Source organism: Oncorhynchus tshawytscha, linkage group LG19, assembly GCF_018296145.1.
Source record: "Oncorhynchus tshawytscha isolate Ot180627B linkage group LG19, Otsh_v2.0, whole genome shotgun sequence".
Lineage (NCBI taxonomy): Eukaryota > Metazoa > Chordata > Actinopteri > Salmoniformes > Salmonidae > Oncorhynchus > Oncorhynchus tshawytscha.
The window spans coordinates 12,969,606-12,989,765 of record NC_056447.1 but is presented as its reverse complement, the minus strand read 5'-3'; the positions used below and the strand labels follow the sequence as shown (position 1 = coordinate 12,989,765).

At 40.9% G+C, this 20,160-nt stretch overlaps 1 protein-coding gene across 1 annotated transcript; it reads left to right on the top strand.

Moving 5' to 3' along the window:
* Window positions 1-400: 400 nt before the first annotated feature.
* Window positions 401-19,393, top strand: prr5l (proline rich 5 like). The gene is made up of 9 exons (XM_024379127.2): window positions 401-733; window positions 6,814-6,944; window positions 10,490-10,570; window positions 10,866-10,914; window positions 13,646-13,703; window positions 14,172-14,263; window positions 14,642-14,776; window positions 15,102-15,222; window positions 18,188-19,393. Exons 2-9 carry the CDS (start codon window positions 6,823-6,825, stop codon window positions 18,565-18,567), a joined length of 1,038 nt encoding a protein of 345 aa, XP_024234895.1. The 5' UTR covers window positions 401-733; window positions 6,814-6,822; the 3' UTR covers window positions 18,568-19,393.
* The last annotated feature ends 767 nt before the right edge of the window (window positions 19,394-20,160 follow it).

The following is a 20,160-nucleotide window of genomic DNA, read 5'->3' as shown; positions in this document are numbered from 1 at the left end:
CACACTAAATGTGTGACAAGTCAGTACCTGACTTCATTAATCCTAGACGAAGCCTGCAGTTGGCTTGTGTAATGAATAGTATAATTTGATATAATATATTATACAAATTACAATGCTAGTAGTTAGGTACAAAATAGTATACTGTGCAGTGTGCAATAGTTCCAACACAGTTATTGTGAAGCATCTAGGCCTATGCTTTTAATGTTGAATTTAGTGAAAGTCAATATTGTATTAAAGACGACCATTTCCTAAAAAACTCCCTATCAATTCTGCGACAACTCACATAACTGTATTATAGGCTATAATAAACCGTTAAAATGCTTCCGCTAACAGAGAGTGGTGATCACTTCATGAATATTGAAACGGTTAAGTATTCCGTAACAATCGGTGTCGGGAAGGAGGGGCAGGCACCACCAGAGAATGAACGAACTCTATAGATGTGTATTGATGAAAGTCACACTTGTAAACGCGAGCGTTGTCCGATACTTCGCAGTACAAAGTAGCAGATGTAGCAAATAGCCTTCAAGCTAATGCCACTCTTTATGGGCTGAATTATTAGACGACGAGACTAAAACCCAAGGACATTTCAATTGGTTGAATTTCATAATTCGCTAGTTCAAAGAGGTATAGGCTACACATGCTTTATACACGAATTTGAAATTGTCGCCACAAGGACGCCGCTGTGCGCAAGACACACGGCAATTGAAGAGTAGTTGAAGTGAGCTTGTAAAAGGTAAGATACGCTTTAAAATATGTTTGTTTACAAAATGTATTCAAATTAGCCCAGCCTACTTCTAAAGATAAATATTCACGTTGACAGTCACACTTCTAATATGTTTTCTGCCTTTCAACTTCTCGAGATTCTGATTTGCCATCTTGAAGTTTCTTCCTAAATGAGTGTGTGTCAATGTCAGTGAACGTCTAGACGGCAGTAAAAAACTGCATACATATGTAGAAAATGAACTCAAACGATTGAATAACATCTCCAAACTGAATTTTGAAGGACTGAGCATGCTGCCTGTTACTCCTTGGTGGTTCAGCCTGTTCTCATAGACTAATAGTGACATAGTAAATGTAAATCCCGGACAACCAAATTACTAAAATATGTTATGTTTGGTATTAAAAAAAAAAGCTAATATTTAGCAACCCAAAGGTTGCGTGTTCGAATCTCATCACGGACAACTTTAGTATTTTAGCTTATTAACAACTTTGGAGCTACTTACTACTTTTTAGCTACTTTGCAACTATACTAAAGAAAAATATAAATGTAAAATGTTGGTCCCAGGTTTCATGAACTGTAGTAAAAGATCAGAAATTTGCCATATGCATAAAAAACGTATTTCTCTCATTGTGTGCACAAATATCATTACATCCCTGTTTGTAAGAACTTTTCCTTTCCACCTGACAGGTGTGGCATATCAAGAAGCTGATTAAACAGCATGATCATTACACAGGTTCTCCTTGTGCTGGGTACAATAAAAGCCCACTCTAAAATGTGCAGTTATGTCACATAATACAATGCCACAGATGTCTCCTCCTTTTGAAGGAGTGTGCAATTGGCATAGTGACAGCAAGACTGAAATTAATTTAATGTTAATTTCTCTACCATGAGCCACCTCCAACATAATTTTAGAGAAATTGGCAGTACGTTCAACCGGCCTCACAAACACAGACCACGTGTAACCATGTCAGCCCAAGACCTTCACATCCAGCTTCTTCACCTGCAGGATCGTCTGAGATCAGCCACCTGGACAGATGATGAAACTGAGGAGTATTTCTGTTTTTAATAAAGCCCCTTTGTGGGAAAAATGAATGCTGATTGGCCAGATCTGGCTCCCCAGTGTGTGGGCCTATGCCCTCCCATGGCTCAAATTGTGTGCACAAATTGCCCAGTCGTGAAATCCATAGATTTGGGCCTAATGAATTTATTTCAATTGACTAATTTCCTTATATGAACCGTAACTCAGGAAAATTGTTGCAAGTTGCATTTATATTTTTGGAACTTAGCATGTTAGCTAGAGGTCGAGCGATTATGATTTTTCAACACCAATACTGATTATTGGAGGACCAAAAAAAGCCGATACCGATTAATGGGCCGATTTTTAATTATATATATATATATATATATATATATGTGTATGTATGTATGTATATGACAATTACAACAATACTGAATGAACAATGAACACTTATTTTATCTTAATATAATACATAAATAAAATCAATTTAGTCTCAAATAAATTGAAACATGTTCAATTTAGATTAGATAATGCAAAAACACAGTGTTGGAGAAGAAAGTAAAAGTGCAATATGTGCCATGTAAAAAACCTAACGTTTAAGTTCCTTGCTCAGAACATGAGAACATATGAAAGCTGGTGGTTCCTTTTAGCATGAGTCTTCAATATTCCCAGATAAGAAGTTTTAGGTTGTAGATTTTATAGGACTATTTCTCTCTATACCATTTGTATTTCATATACCTTTGACTATTGGATGTTCTTATAGGGACTATAGTATTGCCAGCTTAATCTCGGGAGTTGATAGGCTTGAAGTCATAAACAGTGCTGTGCTTCAAGCATAGCTAAGAGCTGCTGGCAAATGCAGTAAAGTGCTGTTTGAATGAATGCTTACGAGCCTTCTGCTGCTTACCACCGCTCAGTCAGACTGCTCTATCAAATATCAAATCATAGTCTTAATTATAATATAATAACACACAGAAATACGAGTTTTGGTCATTAATATGGTAAAATCTGGAAACTATCATTTCGAAAACAAAACGTTTATTCTTTCAGTGAAATACCGAACCGTTCTGTATTTTATCGAACGGGTGGCAACCCTAAGTCAAATTAATTACGGTCTTTGTTTGGAAGAAATTGTCTTCACACAGTTCGCAATGAGCCAGGTGGCCCAAACTGCTGCATATACCCTGACTCTGCTTGCACTGAACGCAAGAGGAGTGACACAATTTCCCTAGTTGATATTGCCTGCTAACATGAATTTCTTTTAACTAAATAAAGGCACCGCAATGATTATATGCAACGCAGGACAAGCTAGTTAACCTAGTAATATCATCAACCATGTGCCGTTCACTAGTGATTATGTTAAGATTGATTGTTTTTTATAACACAAGTTTAATGCTAGCTAGCAACTTACCTTGGCTCCTTGTAGCCACAAGGTTATTTTGATGCTGCACTTCTGCAACAGGTGGTCAGCCTGCCATGCAGTCTCCTCATGGATGGCAATGTAATCGGCCATAATCGGCGTCCAAAAATGCTGATTACCGATTGTTATGAAAAATCAGCCCTAATTATTCGGCCATGGCAATTAATCGGTCGACCTCTGTTAGCCAACCCTTCCCCTAACCTTTACCCTTTAACCTAACTCCTAGCCTTAACCCGTAACCCCTAGCGTATTTAACGTTCGCCACCTAACTAATGTTAGGAACCTAACTAATGTTAGCCACAACAAATTGGAATTATTAACAAATACACTACCTTTCAAAAGTTTGGGGTCACTTAGAAATGTCCTTGTTTTTGAAAGAAAAGTATATTTTTTGTACATTAAAATAATATCAAATTGATCAGAAATACAGTGTAGACATCGTTAATGTTGTAAATGACTATTGTAGCTTGAAATGGCAGATTTTTTTATGGAATATCTACATATGCGTACACAGGCCCATTATCAGCAACCATCATTCCTGTTTTCCAATGGCACGTTGTGTTAGCTAATCCAAGTGTATTATTTTAAAAGGCTAATTGATCATTAGAAAACCCTTTTGCAATTATGTTAGCACAGTCGAAAACTGTTATGCTGATTAGAGAAGCAATAAAACTGGCCTTTAGTCTAGTTGAGTATCTGGAGCATCAGCATTTGTGGGTTCGATTACAGGCTCAAAATGGCCAGAAACAAAGACCTTTCTTCTGAAACTCGTCAGTCTGTTCTTGTTCTGAGAAATGAAGGCAAGAAATTGCCCAGGAACTGAAGATCTCGTACAAGATCTCGTACAATGCTGTGTACTACTGCTACAATGCTGTGTACTTCTGTCTCTAACCAGAATATAAAGAGGAGTGGAGGGCCCTGGTGCACAACTGAGCAAGAGGACAAGTACATTAGAGTGTCTAGTTTGAGAAACAGACGCCTCACAAGTCCTCAACTTGCAGCTTCATTAATTAGTACCCACAAACACCCGTCTCAACGTCAACAGTGAAGAGGCGACTCTGGGATGCTGGCCGACTAGGCAGAGTTCCTCTGTCCAGTGTCTGTGTTCTTTTGTCCATCTTAGTCTTTTCTTTTTATTGGCCAGTCTGAGATATGGCTTTTTCTTTGCAACTCTGCCTAGAAGACATTATATTATACGAGATGGACCTCCACAAATGTATACATACCATACGAAATGTAACATATCATACCAAGTGGAGGGAGACATATTTACGTTTACCATGTTACGTCTACCCATGAGTCCAAGTTGCATCAGTTTGATGCACCTTTATAGGAAAGTACAGTAAAGATGGGTGACGCTAAGCTGACAGTCATTGCAGCCTAAGGCCTGCTTGTGTGTGTGACACTCCTCGCTGAAAATAATTACCTTACTAGTAACTCCTACTGCTGATTAGGGAAGGCATTAGATCTTTAGAATGTCACTGAAGGTTGTAAGTACTTAGTCAAAGAGGCAAAGTAACAGCCAGTGTTGGTGATACCAAGCCTGTGGAAATAGAGCACAGGTGCTGATTCAAAGAGAATGAGAGATGGAGAAATAGAAAATCTCTAATGTGTTGATCTAAAATAGTAGTCCATAACATTCACCCAGCCTAACAAAAAACTGCGTCTACAAGCAATGACGCTACATCTTGAATTGCTACACTCGCATTAGAGTTTGGTACAGTACGGTAAAGAAATGTATAGGTCAGTACAATATAATAGAGTAGAGTAGATTTTGGTACAGTACAGTACGGTAAAGAAATGTGGAGTATAGGTCAGTACAATACAGTAGAGTAGAGTTTGGTATAGTACCGTATAGCACGATTCCTTGTGCATAGAGTTGTCTGGTTTCTTTGACTTTGGAGTCAAAGGTTTTTGTTTGGCATAATTTGTTTTCAATTTAAAAGTATTTCAGTGTCATTCTGTTACCATAGAATTGCCTTACTACTACCATCCCCTATCCAGTCATCTACAGATCTGTGATAAACATTGTATTTATGGATGCATTTTGAAAGTATACATTCATAGTGCCCACTACCCTAGTCTCAATTAGGGCGACCCAGGTGGCTAATAGTCCAGCCCTCATGTTGCAGAGTGCCCCACAAACCCTCACTCTGATTTCTTCTTGGATCAGGGCAAATGGAAGCACCCGGGGTGGGTGCACACAAGCATGCTATTGTTTATTTTCATCTGGTCTGCCAAACAGAGAACAGAGAGAGAGGTGATTGCTAAATACTTATTTAGCGTTGCCAGGCTACCCTCAGTGGAGTGCACAAAGGGACAGCATTAGAGGGGACGCAGAGCAGAGCAGAGCACAAAGGCGAGAGAAAAAAAAGGAGGTGCATAATAATCTTTCATTTACAGCTTTTCGATGTTCTTTCTAATTTAGGATCTGCACTTGATGAGGGCACATGCACACATGTAGATAAGTCACGTATATTAGGCATTGCGCCTCTTTAAATGAGTGGTGGGTGCTGTTGCATCTGCTCTCATTCTACAGAGTAGATTGGGGAGGTAGGGATACTTTCTGACACCCAGATGTGTGTGGGATGGGGTGACGTGGTGGGTACAGGCGGGGGGGCGGTGTATGTGTTCACCAGCTTGTGTGTGCATGTCTCAAGTGTGTACCGTAGGTGTTTGCAAGCTTGTGTTTGTGCAAGTCTGTGTGTGATTGTTTATGTACCAGGCCAGCTTGTGCATGAGTGCCTTTTCAATGCGTGGGAAAGAGCGCATGTGCGTTGTTTACAACATTTGGTGGCATTCACCACCCTCCCTTCCCCTTCATGTGGGCTTCCTGCTCTCTCTGTCAGTGGGTGACTTGAGACTAAAAGCTGTGCGATGGCCCACCTCCTGTCACCTTGTCCCTTATCTCATTTTAGTTTACCAAGTTCTCGACACAGCGTTATTTTTGGGGCCTGGCTCACAAGCTATCCATATATCTGTGCGGGACGCCAAATCCCATGCTGTTCTCAGGCTCTTATTATATCCTAGTGTAGCCTAGCTTAGCCACTCTTCTCTTACCTAACCAACCCAGGCTTTTGGCGGTTGGCCCTTTCATTAGGGCACAGTTTGTGCTGTAAACAGTACTGAGGTTTGGATTAGAGCAGTAAGGCAGGAAGCTAATGGACGAGAGGAAGTTGACATGACTGCACAGCGGGGGTTCACCACCTCTCTGCTTTCGGAATGATACAGGCTCTCTCGTATTGAGACAACATAAGCATGCATACCTGCTGTGAGAGCGAGTGTCTGTCTTCCCCCTCAGACACAGTTTCGCTTAGTGAACTTACTCGCTCACTGTAGCGGTTTACTGTACACACACAAACACTTTTGTGTGAGTGTTGTAGCCAAAGAATTTTGGTTTCAGTCTTCGTCTATGCCAGTGGCTGTTGATTCTGAAACTTTCACAATGTCACACCAAGTCTTCCTTTCTTCCATGCGGTCTATTCAGTAAGAATGAACGGCTTTAGCATTGGAGGCAGAAATGCACTGAATAGCTCATACACAGACTTCTATACTGCATGATAATTTATTTATTTTTTAATCGGCAATGTCATGAACTTTTAGTTGCACCCAATTGAATAGCCATTATTAACCACTGACTTGTGTTTTCTGCAGGCCTGGTGCATGATGGGATCTTTTCGGCGGCCCCGCCCTCGCTTCATGAGCTCGCCCGTGCTGACGGACCTCGCCTGCTTCCACGCCAGCTCGGTCGGCCAGCAGCTGTCCAACACCAGCGTCTGGAATAGGTGGGTGGGCCTCCTCATCTGTGTGAACCACATCCAACACTGCTTTTAAATGTGTGTGTTTGAGTGTGTGAAACACGTTTCTCTTTTCATACATCTCTGACAGAGGGTCTATATCAGTCATTAGATACTGAACTGACTTTGATTTGCTTTCAAATGGGAAGCAACTAGATTTGATACATATCATATTTCTTTGTGCCTCACTTTATTTCCCTAAAATGTCCAAAGAGAACATGATAGGAAATTACAGGATAAATAATGTTGTAATCCCACCAGGAAGTTTTTAGAGGATGTGGGTTATGTGTATATTAGTAAGTGTCCGGGTTGGAGCAGGAAGACCTGCGATGGTCTCTTTCCTCTCTGACCACCCCATCACTCTGCAAAAAGTGTGGATAGTACTGTTGAGCTGGCGGTTTTGAACATATTCACTACGGAAACGGAAGCTAACCCTTTATTTCGGTATGGAAATGTGTCAGACAGCTCTCCCCCTTCTCTCAGGAAGTGAATAGAGCATTTGACAGGATGTTTTGTGGGAAGCGGATGGGGCAGCGGGTGCTTCGGCTGCTAAGAGGTCCCTTCTGCTAAACCCCAGAGGTGCCACTAAGGCGCTTGGCATGCTCTTTGTCCACCGAAAGCAGGGGGTCTTTCCATAGGTGTGGAGTTTGTGTCCTTGGTCACATGGTCACCGGCCGCCGCCACCGCTTGAACGGCACAGTCCTCCACAGCAAAGGGCCGAAGTCACAATGGTACGCTGCACTGTTTTGATCTGATAGCGGACCGTCCCTAAACTAGGACAAAAGGCCAATGCCAAGTTTTCACAAGCCCTATTTTCCTTTCTAATTCCTTCAGCTCTACAAAAGTGCCCAGGGGGTATGGGCTAGGGGTTGATTCTGGACAGTACCTTTACACAGCTTTGCTACACAATGAAAAGGTTTATGAAAACCCCCAAGGCCATGTTATGACAATATGTTATGTCATGTTATGACAATATCTGCAGAGGGGCTTTAAATGGATCTCTGGTTTTCACTGTTTACAGTATGTCCATGCCTCCCTGTTGCAAAATGCATCATACTTCACACCTCTTTTCCTACATTGGAGAATTCATATTCAGAAAATGTTGCAGGGCACTAATTGTCCACGGTGGGTTGTTATCAAAACAAGTTTAAAAATGGTTTTTGTAATTAACATGGCTCAAGACATACATTGAGTATACATAACATTAAGGACACCTGTTCTTTCCATGACATAGACAGAACAGGTGAATACAGGTGAAAGTTATGCTCCCTTATTGATGTCACTTGTTAAATCCACTTCAGTCGGTGTAGATGAAGGGGAGGAGACAGGTTAAAGAAGGATTTTTAAACCTTGAGACATTTGAGACATGGATTGTGTATGTGTACCCTTCAGAGGGTGAATGGGCAAGACTAGGGTTGCACATTTTAGGTAATATTCAGAGGTGGAAACATTCCATGGGAATTAACAAAAATATATGCAAATTAATATTATTACCATTTAAATGTAGATGTTTTTTGCATTGGATATATTTACCTTATCATATGGAGACAGAAACATAAACCTTTTACCTTATCATAAGTAGACATAATTGCAAATCATAAAATTTCTTCCAATAGACATTTTTAAAACCGATTTAGTTACGAATTTAACTTTAATTAAACGAGTTGACTCTTCACATGGGATGATTTCACTGAACAACAAAGGAAAGGGAGTATTGAATGATCCATCAGATCTCCCAAAAACATTTTCAACATACATCTGTAAAATGATAGTCCAGAAACTAAAGCTTTGTTTGTCTTCCATGTCTTCTCCCTAGATCTCCTCAATGTCCACCCCTTGAACATCTGACTCTGAGGCCTCATCTTCACTGTCACTTTTCAACCTTGTTGAGGATGGCTCGTTGTCAGGCTCAAAAAGCCAAAAATTTTCCCGGATGGCCCCAATTTTTCAACCCTTGTATTGGTTAGCCTGTTGCGTGCTTTGATGTGTGTTTCAAAACAAGGAGGAACACACACAGTTCCGACACTTTACATACACGTGCGTAACCGTTAAACAACAAACATCAAAATACAATCGAGCGCAATACACACAAGTCTAATCTCGCACGAACTAAGGCAGGCAACAGGTACCCTATATACACACAGAAATAAACGCAAATGAAACCAGGTGTGAAAAGAATCACAGACAAAACAAACAGAAAATAAAAAAGGGATCGGTGGCGGCTAGTAAACCGGCGACGCCGAGCGCCACCCGAACAGGGAGAGGAGTTACCTTTGGTAGAAGTCGTGACATTTTCCTTCCACATTAGCTGCAGTGAAATGTCTCCACACATCAGATAGTGCTTGTGGAATATTCCTGTAAAGACTCGAAAAAAAGAGAGTTAAAATAAACTAATACAATTCCATGTACAGATAAATAGTTAAGCAGTTAGATTATACAACTCCTTTGTAAGATACATGTTTTAAAATGAAACATGTATGGAAACAGGTGAACTAACACTCCTCAAATAGCAGGCTCAAAGCAAGCTAAAGCCACATGGTAGCAAAAACTAACTAGCAGAAATTGTTAACAAGTTAGAAATTATTTAAACACACTTTTCTGTAGGCTACTGTTTACAAGTTAACAAAAAATAATGTATGTCATATAAAATATATTCACCCCACCCAGTATTGTAATCAAAACTTACCAGAAAGCGTGTAGTCCTTGGTTCAGGCAGTGTCAATAGCATGGCAATAGCATCATTAGTCTGCAAGATCTTGAGAATCAGCTGTACATTAGATGGAAGAGTGCACTGTGCATGCAGAGGTTTGCAATTCCATTGAATTGGGGGTAGTTTAACCAAAATATGCCACAAGACCTAGAATTGCCTTATGTGTATCCCACAAAAATGGTTCACTGTAATAAGCTAATGATTTAAAAAAATTAATTTAAGCAAAGTTCCCCTAATTCCCGGGCTTAACTTCCCATGGAAAAACTCTGGAAATTTACCAGAAAGTTTCCGACCCTTTGCAACCCTATGCAAGACATAATATTGAAGTGCCTTTGAACGGGGTATGGTAGGAGGTGCCATGTGCACCAGTTTGTGTCAAGAACTGCAACGCTGCTGGGTTTTTCACGCTCAAAAGTTTCCCATGTGTATCAAGAATGGTCCACCACCCAAAGTACATCCAGCCAACTTGACACAACTGTGGGAAGTATTGGAGTCAACATAGACCAGCATCCCTGTGGAACACTTTTGACACCTTGTAGAGTCCATGCTCCGACGAATTGAGGCTTTTCTAAGGGCATAGGGATGCAACTCAAAATTAGGAAGGTGTTCCCGAATGTTTGGTATACTCAGTGTATGATTGACTTATTAGACAAAATGAGGCAACCTAATCACCATCTATCACAATCAGCCATCTTTCAGAAAAGTTTAAATACTGTCCTGTTGATCTCAGCCAGAGCTACCCATTTGCCAGGCAGTTGAGGCTCCCTCACAAATGCCCTCTGACCTATGAGCTCTGACCTGACCCTGTGTTTCTTTCCCTTAGCGTCCAAACAGCCGTGATCAAAGTGTTCCAGGGTGGAGGGTTGCAAGCGAATGAGCTTTACACCCTCAATGAGAGCATCAGGTAAGGTTGAATTGACAGTCTAGATAGACGTACTCTGTAAGAGCTTTGTGACTTCACCGCACACTGCAGGAAGCTTTGGGGATTACGGTCCTCCTTGTTTTGTTCTTGTAACCCATAAGGCTTTGACAGATAAGGCCTTAGTGGAATCAACATAAAGGAAAGGAGACATCAAAATGTTTACACCACCTTTGATTTAGGGCACCACTGTATGTCAATACTTTTATAAAGTGTGTTTCAAATCAATGTTTTTCTTTCACGTTATTAGCTAGTGTCCCATTGTTCTGTGTCCTTTTAGATGGCTCCTCAAGACCGAGTTGGGCTCGTTCATCACAGAGTACTTCCAGGTATGCCCTTTCCCCTTGCATGTACTGTAGATTCACCATCCAAAATGATCAAAGGAGTAGTTTATTAATATAATGCACATGTAGCTACATATGTAGTGTATTTAATAGCCATATCAGATTTGTAAGGATTTTTGCCCCATTCATTCCAAAATACCCTTTACAAACTTCCCAGTCAAATGTGTTTGTAAGGTGTTTTAGGAAAATGCCTCAATAAGAACAATTTAAAAACAGTCTGGGTGAGTTGACAAGAGCCAAGGTACCTGGAAAATCATATACATGTGTCAAATGTAATTATAATGAAGTAATTCATATATTTATTTATTTTTCAATTGAAGTGAAAGGTGTTTTGGTGTTTTAATAAACTACATTTAGATTGCTGTCTTAATTATTTGTCCTGAAATAGCAGTTGAGCCAGTGGCAATTTTAGCATGTAAATCTAGGTGGGGCAAACTCCCCCCAAAAATGGAGATGCATGCCAGCAAAGCCACTACACTACACAACAGAACACTAAACAATACATGAAGTGCACTATAACGGTGACAAACGGTGCCCACAAACTGTTAGGGTCTACTTAAAGCTGTCTCAACAACGGAGTCCCAACAGCAGTCCCAACACCTTATCACTGCTATCAACGGAGCTTTGTCTGGCAGAGAAACAGTTCATTCAGCCTCATTTACTGCCTTTTAAAAAAACATAGCTGATATGGCTGACTTGCTTAAACATATGTGGTTTCTACTGACAATTGAGATGTATAAATTATGGCATACTGGGACAATGAGTGGATGAGAGGCAATCCGTAATTTCGATTAAGACATTAACGAGCGAACTAGGACGGACGTAGTCAATATAACTATTTGTTAAACACTTTTGAAATGTACAGCGATAGAATTCAGAACATGGGCCATTCTTACGGTATTCTCACTGTACACCAAGTCAGAACCATTGGATAAATAAGGGGGGCGCATATGCAGACAATGAAAGCTCTTACAATATTCAATGATTACATTTCTTTAAAACAGGCTATAGGCTACATGCACCACCAAGTCAGAACAGTAGGCTAACTTTGTTAGGTTCTGACAAACAGAGTGAAAAACTAACAGACAACTAGTCAATGCTCAAACTAAGTTTATTCACCCAACGGGTCAAACAGCGACAAAGACATGGTTCCAACAGCACAAGTATTTAAACCTCCCTTTAGGCGGAGTCTCCTCCTTTTTTCTAAACCCTACATCTTTGTTGCTAGGCAGGAAGTTAAGTGATGTGGGTAGTAAACTGTTCCTTCTCCCTTCATGTGACCTGACCTGATCTCGGCCCCCATTCCTCACTAAAACACAGCTCTCCACCGTTATCAGTGACCGCAACCATGTGATTGCCTTTTTCCCTTACTTAGTAACTTCCCAGGCCTATGGCTCTTATCCGCCCTCAATTGACCCCACCATAAACATTCCTCCTACATATAACCATTAACTTCTGGTGTAGCAAGTATTTCAAATTACAACACAACTCAGTATTACTTTCTTAGCTACAGTATACATATCTCCCTGGCATATTACATAATTTCTGAAGCAGCATACAATACATTTTTTGACTCAACTTGTTGTGCTGTGCTCACTTGAACAGGAAGTGGCGTGGCCGACCTTCGTGGGCAAATTTTGTCATCAAACTTTGTCATCAAAGTCTGGCATTCTCTGGATTTATGGTGCTTTCAAGACAACTGGGAACTCTGTAAACGTTGAATCATGACGTCAGTGATCTTCAGTTCAAAGCTCTAGAAAGAGGCTTGAGTTCCCGACTCTGAATTCCGAGTTGGAAGACCATTCAAAACGTATTTTCCCAGTCAGAGCTAGTTTTTTTTCCCGAGGTCACAGTTGTCTTGAACTCACTGAAGTCTGAGATTTCCCAGTTCCGAGTTTCCAGTTGTTTTGAACGCTGCAGAAGCCATGCTGGATTGACAGCATTGCAAATGTTGAATGTTTATCCTTTTAAGCTTGGAAAAGAGATCCTTAAACCCAGATTTGGACCACACACCCACTCCACTGAATAGCATGCTAGTGATTGCTTTGCAATGCTTGCAGTTAGCCACTGATTTCTTCCAAACCACTCATTGTTGAACTTGCAATTTCCAATGTGTTCTGTAATGTTTATGTTTTTTCTGTGGCCAATGACCTTGAGCCTTCTTGGATGGACACTTCTAATGTAACTCTATGGCAGCACCAAAGGGGCTTGAATTTTCGAGCTCTCCCAATAAATGTTGTGGTGATGTAGTGTCCCCATGAGTAACAGAACACTGAGCAAATCACGGCGCAACTAGGGAACATTACCAACCACTATGCTCCGTATTTTCCACTGGCTGTCCCACCAGCTCCTCTATATGCAATGAGCAGATTTTCTTTTGCTTAGTGCCTTTCTGTGCATTTGTTGATCAATTATTCAGTCAGCAGAGAACTGATTTTTTTGAAGGGGTTGAAACCTGTTCATTCTGAACGTTGGTTATAAATATCCCCTTTTCTACGTGTTTTGGATAGGACACAAATGAACACCTCCTTTCAGCAACCTTACACCAACTGGCATGTGAGATGCATTTCATTTGCACACCAGATGTCTCTCATGTAGATGTTAATAGAGTCATTGGTAACAGCCATGTAAGAGAACTTGAAACTGTTACTGTTTCCTTGAATTTAAAAACATATGTTTCTAACATTTACTCTTTCTTTCTTACAATTTGTCCTAGAATCAACTCTTGACCAAAGGCCTGTCACATATTCTGGAGAAGATTAGACTTTATGAGGGTAAGTGTACCATCTGCGCCATGAAACATTGCAAACAATTTGGATAGTTTGCATTTACATTTAAGGAAGCTACTTTGTTCACAGCGAGATGGTCAGGGTATTTCCCCAAGGTCTTATTCTTGGGACGCATTCCTCGGTTGGAACTGATTGATGACAGGTATCTACTGTAACCGCTTGTGTTTTTACCCTATTAAACCTCTCATAAGGACACAGAAATGAGAGTGAGATCTGAGCATGTAAAGAGAGTTTATTTGTGATTGACCACCTCAATTCAGTCTTGTGTAGCATAAAGCATTATGTGTAATAGCAATTCAATAGTAAAAATCCTTATCCAAGTGCCATATTGCTTTCCACCTGTCCAATGCTTTCAGACTCAGAGAACGAAGGCTCTGTGAAAGAACTTAGATCTGTGTCATTTGTCACAGTGTCATCTAATGGTGGTTCATTTGTCCCTCCCTTTCTCCTCAGGTGACAGTCAACTCCTTATCCTGTCTGAGATGTGGGTCAGGTTCTTCACTGGGATCTTGCCCACGCTCCAGGCTATATTCTATCCTGTTCAGGTACTGCCAACATACAGCCCGTCCTTTCGCTGAGACTTTAAACCGACTGCCTGACCCTCAGTAATCAGTACAATCCCATGGCACTTGGTTTATACAGTAGGGGTGTTATTAATCCTGCCCTCCTGGCTTAATTCTGAAACTGGCTGCTCATTCTACTGCACACAGCCAGATAGGGACAATCCTCTCCTGCCCCTGTCAGTGTAGGGTCAGAAATCTCTCTCCTTCCCTCTCTCAATTACAGCCTCTGCTTTTTGCCATACTCTTTCATTTATTTGGCATCTTGAAGTCCTCCCAGCCCTTTACTGCAATGTTGCCATCTAATTTCATCCCTCATGAACATCATTCGTTTATGTGTGTTTTTTTCCTGTGTGAGTGCAGGGTCAGGAGCTTACCGTCAGACAGATGGCTCTACTGGGCTTCAGAGACCTGGTCCTGTTGAAGCTCTCCCTAGAAGACCTACTGCCCATTGCCACAGTCCCCCCAGCCATCACACAAATGCTGCTGATTCTGCAGGTAAGCTTACTTCTACACCAGTCATTGTAATCTGGACATGTAGACACATTATGTGTCAATTGTCACCACATATAGTAGAATAATAATAGTTAGTACATGTAGCTTCTAAACCCCTTTGGGTCAGTTGTACTACATGGCAGTACTACATGGCAAATCAGAGCCTGGCTCTGTGGCAAATGAACATAACATTATCTCACATCGTAATATGAAGTTAATGCAATAGGGTTCAAAGTGAGGCCTCTGTGTCAACTGTCTGTGTTGAGCACCATCCCATGCTTACTCACGATGTATCTGTCCATGTTTCTGTCATTGTATCTATCCACAGGGCATCCATGAGTCTAACGGGCCCAGTCAAGAGTACTATCAGCTAGAGGGATTGGTCGAGACAGTCATCTCGCCTTACCTGGGGAACGTCCTCCACGTTAGCAACACCAACTGCTTCGTAGGTGAGTGGCCTGAGTCACAACAGAACATAGTATAAGCTTTGGTCCCACTTTTTGTAGTAAGATTAAGTGATTTTTTTCTTTCCCTAATCATATTGTATTTTGAACAATAATGAACAGTTAATAAAAGAGTAAAATAGTACTTATTTTCAAAAGAAGCATTAACAGCAATTTGACCAGTTTTTTTAATAAGAAGGAGAATGTGTGATCCCTTTACTGTGGCCCCCAGGCTCTATGAGGGGAAATAAGCCTTGAAAGCCCTAACTAGGCTTCTATGGCATGACAAATCACATAAAAAACATCACCAGAGCCTGCAAATCTGCATTTGATCACATTTCTTATCCCACTGGCCTGGAACTGGCTAGCACACACACTTTCTTTATTGCACTTTTACTCCCCTTCCCCAGTGTAGTTGTTTCTACGATTGCCATTACAGTCAACCTGACCAATTCAATGGCTTGGGATGGTCGTGACATCATGCACTAAACTAGAGCATGCAGATATCCCAGAGTAATTAAAGGCCCAATGCAGCAGTTTTTATATCAATATCAAATAATTTCAGCGTAACAATTAAGTACCTTACTGTAATAGATTTCCATTAAAATGGGCAAAAATAGCTTTTGGGAGTGGTCTGAGTGGGGAAGGGAAAACCAGCTGTTTTCACCTTTATTTATTTAACCAGGTAGGCTAGTTGAGAACAAGATAAAGCGTAGCAATTCGACACATACAACAACACAGAGTTACACATGGAATAAACAAAACATACAGTCAATAATACAGTAGAACAAAAGAAAACAAAAAGTATATATACAGTGAGTGCAAATTAGGTAATTTAAGGAAATAAATAGGCCATGGTGGCGAAGTAATTACAATATAGCAATTAAACACTGGAATGGTAGATCGGCAGAAGATGAATGTGCAGGTAGAGATACTGGGGTACAAAGGAGCAAAATAAATAGATAAATACCAGTATGGGGATGAGGTAGGTAGATAGATGGGCTGTTTACAGATAGGCTAAGTACAGGTGCAGTGATCTGTAAAATGCTCTGACAGCTGGTGCTTAAAGCTAGTGAGGGAGATGTGAGTCTCCAGCTTCAGAGATTTTTGCAATTCGTTCCAGTCATGGGCAGCAAAGAACTGGAAGGAAAGACGACCAAAGGAGAAATTGGCTTTGGGGGTGACCAGTGAGATATACCTGCAGGAGCGCGTGCTACGTGTGGGTGCTGCTATGGTGATCAGTGAGCTGAGATAAGGCGGGGCTTTACCTAGCAGAGACTTGTAGATAACCTGTAGCCAGTGGGTTTGGCGACGAGAATTGAAATTCTCAATTATAGCGGATTTATCGGTGGTGACAATGTTTCCTAGCCTCAGAGCAGTGGGCAGCTGGGAGGAGGTGCTCTTATTTTCCATGGACTTTACAGTGTCCCAGAATTCTGTTTGAAAAAGCTTTCCTTAGCTTTTCTAACTGCCTGTGTATATTTGTTCCTAACTTCCTTGAAGAGTTGCATATCACGGGGGCTATTCGATGCTAATGCAGAACGCCACAGGATGTTTTTGTGCTGGTCAAGGGCAGGCAGGTCTGGCGTGAACCAAGGACTATATCTATTCCTAGTTCAAATTTTTTTGAGAGGGGCATGCTTATTTAAGATAGTGAGGAAGGCACTTTTAAAGAATAGCCAGGCATCATCTACTGACGGGATGAGGTCAATGTCATTCCAGGATTCCCCGGCCAGGTCGATTAGAAAGGCCTGCTCGCAGAAGTGTTTCAGGGAGCGTTTGACCGTGATGAGGGCTGGTCGTTTGGTTGCAGACCCATTACGGATGCAGGCAATGAGGCAGTGATCGCTGAGATCTTGATTGAAAACAGCAGAGATGTATTTGGAGGGCGAATTAGTTAGGATGACATCTATGAGGGTGCCCGTGTTTACTGATTTGGGGTTGTACCTGGTAGGTTCATTGATCATTTGGCTGTTATTGGCAGAGAGGTTTGGAGTTCTCTTTGTTATTGGTCGATTAACCAATTTACAGCATGGTGATGTCACAATGTAATGCCAATGCATCCCGCCCATGCAAACATGCTGATTAAAAGGTCCTGTGTAAATTGTATTTTCAATCAGCAACTACAGTGCCAGCAACTACAGTATTCACACCCCTTGACTTTTTCCACATTTTGTTGTGTTACAGCCTACATTTAAATTGAGATTTTGTCTAAGTGGAATAATGTTTTTTGACATTTTTACAAATTAATTAAAAATGAAAGCTGAAATGTCTTGAGTCAATAAGTATTCAACCCCTTTGTTATGGCAAGACTAAGTGAATCAACAACAACAGTACATACTTCACAAAACTAACCTAATTGACAGATTGAAAAGATTGGAGCTTATACAGGATAAAAAATATTACAAAACATGCATACTGTTTGATACAAGGCCCTAAAGTAATACTGCAAAAAAATGTGATAAAGCACTTTCTGTCCTGAATACAAAGTGTTATGTTTGAGGCAAATCCAATACAACACATTATTGAGTACCACTCTACATATTTTCAAGCGTACAGTAGCTGAATCATGTTATGGGTGTGCTTGAAATTGCTATGTTTTTCCAGATGAAAAATAAATAGAATAGAGCTAAGCACAGGCAAAATCCTAAAGGAAAATCTGGTTGAGTCTGCTTTCCACCATACACTGGGAGATGAATTCAGGAATAATTCTTTAAGGCACAGGAAATATCACTTATAAAATGTTTTATTTTGCACTGTTAGTTTCATCAGCTGTTGTACAATAAGATAGAACAAAACTGGAAATAAACATGATTTTAACTACTGGGCCTTTAACAATTGTTCTTGAATTAGGACTGGTGAACTACATTGCAATTATCCAATGCATACTCATCAGGAGTCGACTGTATTACTTTCAAACAATAGCAAGAGAAATACTCAAACAGGTGTTTTCCTCTTCTTCTATCCCTAGAATGCCGTGCACCACTTTCCAGGTTAAGAGGAGTGGCACAACCAGAGATCACTGTTACTCATCATCATGCCTCAGACTCCTCCTCTCTGGCTCCCCTAGTGGAGCAGGAGGGGGAATCCTACCTGGAGAAGGTGGGAGGAGTCCGACGCCACACAGTGGCCAATGCACACTCTGACATACGGCTGCTCTCAGCTTCTGGCAGGATGCAGCCTGGGATGGAGGAGGACAGTGGTGGCGGTGGTGGGAACGGGATGGCAGGCAACGGCATGCTGCCCAGGCCTTTCTCCAGCCATCCAGACATCCTGGAATCCCCACTGGGAGTGGTGGGGCCCTTTAGAAAGCAAAGATCGACTGAAATCAGCTGCCATCCTCCCAGCTAACCAGTGATAGCTGGAGACCATTGTTGTTATTGATTCCTGGAAACTGAGGGGATAAAAAACATCTCTGAGTGCGGGCAGGGTGGTTGGGTGGAGTCCCTGTCACCCAAGGGCTTTCCCTCCTCTGTGCTCAGAGGCCAAAATGTGGAAACAGTTGATTGTTTCCGTACAGCTCTGTTACCCGAATTGCCAACATGTCAGATCTATTCACATGATTTTATTCCTGGGACGCATTCCTCGGTTGGAACTGATTGATGACAGGCATCTACCGTAACAGCTCATGTTTTTACCCTATTTAACCTCTCATAAGGACTCAGGGGACAGTGAGATCTGAGCCTCATGTAAAGAAAGTTTGTGACTGACCGCCTCGATTTGGTGTTTTGTAACATTGTTTTAGTATTTAGTTTTTACATTAGATAAAAGTTGACTCCCTAGGCTCACAGCTAGAAAAACTGTATATCATACACTGCAGTTGAGGAACAAATGGGAAAGTAATTCTGCTTTGAACGTTGAAAAACTTGTAACCCCACTTTTGAGAAAATGGTCCTTGAATGTTTGGTACACGAGCTCTTCTTATTCTACACCCATTCAGCATCGTTTACACCCTCTTAAGACTTAGCCCCACCCATCTCTTTCACGTGTGAGGCAATGTGCTAAACATTGAGTATGGTAGTGAACAACCAAAGATTTCAAGACTAAAGGCTGGTTTATACTACATCTATCAACAGTTGTCACAGTGACATCATGAACATTCTATTGTCGTCCGACATCAAACTTGTCGTTGTTGTTCTGAAAAATTATTAACAATAAAATGACATCATGCATGACATCAGCAGCCTGGGGGTCCAAAATAGCATAACTGGTGCGTATTAACACCATTAAACCCATCCGTTTAAAAATTAAAAGCTACTTTCTAAACAATGTTTTTGGTTAGTTTCTAGCCTGTTAGGTGTAAAGGGTACAGTGAAATGGTTACTTGAATAGTGGAGTCTTTTGTTTAGACTTGTAGCTAGCTAGCTAAACAATTAACCATAATCCCAACTCATAACGTTACTACCCTGCATGAATCTACAGGTAGATAAATCTAACCAACTAGCTGGGTTCAATGTTAGCTAGCTAGCTAACATTCGGCTATAACTAGCAATACAAATGGCTCTGAGATATGCATAACATTACTACACAGATCATACATGTAACATGAACTTGCGAGCCAGCCAGACAGCTAATGTTAGCTAGCTAACAGTAAGCTTTAACTTGCAATGAAAATGACTTTCTGACTAAATATATCTGAAAATGTAGCAAGCTACATGGATGAACGTTTCTCCATCTCTGTCACGGATGCCATGCTTGCCCTTAGTTTCAAAAAATAATATTTGTTACATACACATGGTTAGCAGATATTAATTTGAGTGTAGCGAAATGCTTGTCCTTCTAGTTCCGACAATGCAGTAATAACCAACAAGTAATCTAACCTAACAATTTCACAACAGCTACCTTATACACACAAGTGTAAAGGGATGAAGAATATGTACATAAAGATATATGAATTAGTGATGGTACAGAACGGCATAGGCAAGATGCAGTAGATGGTATCGA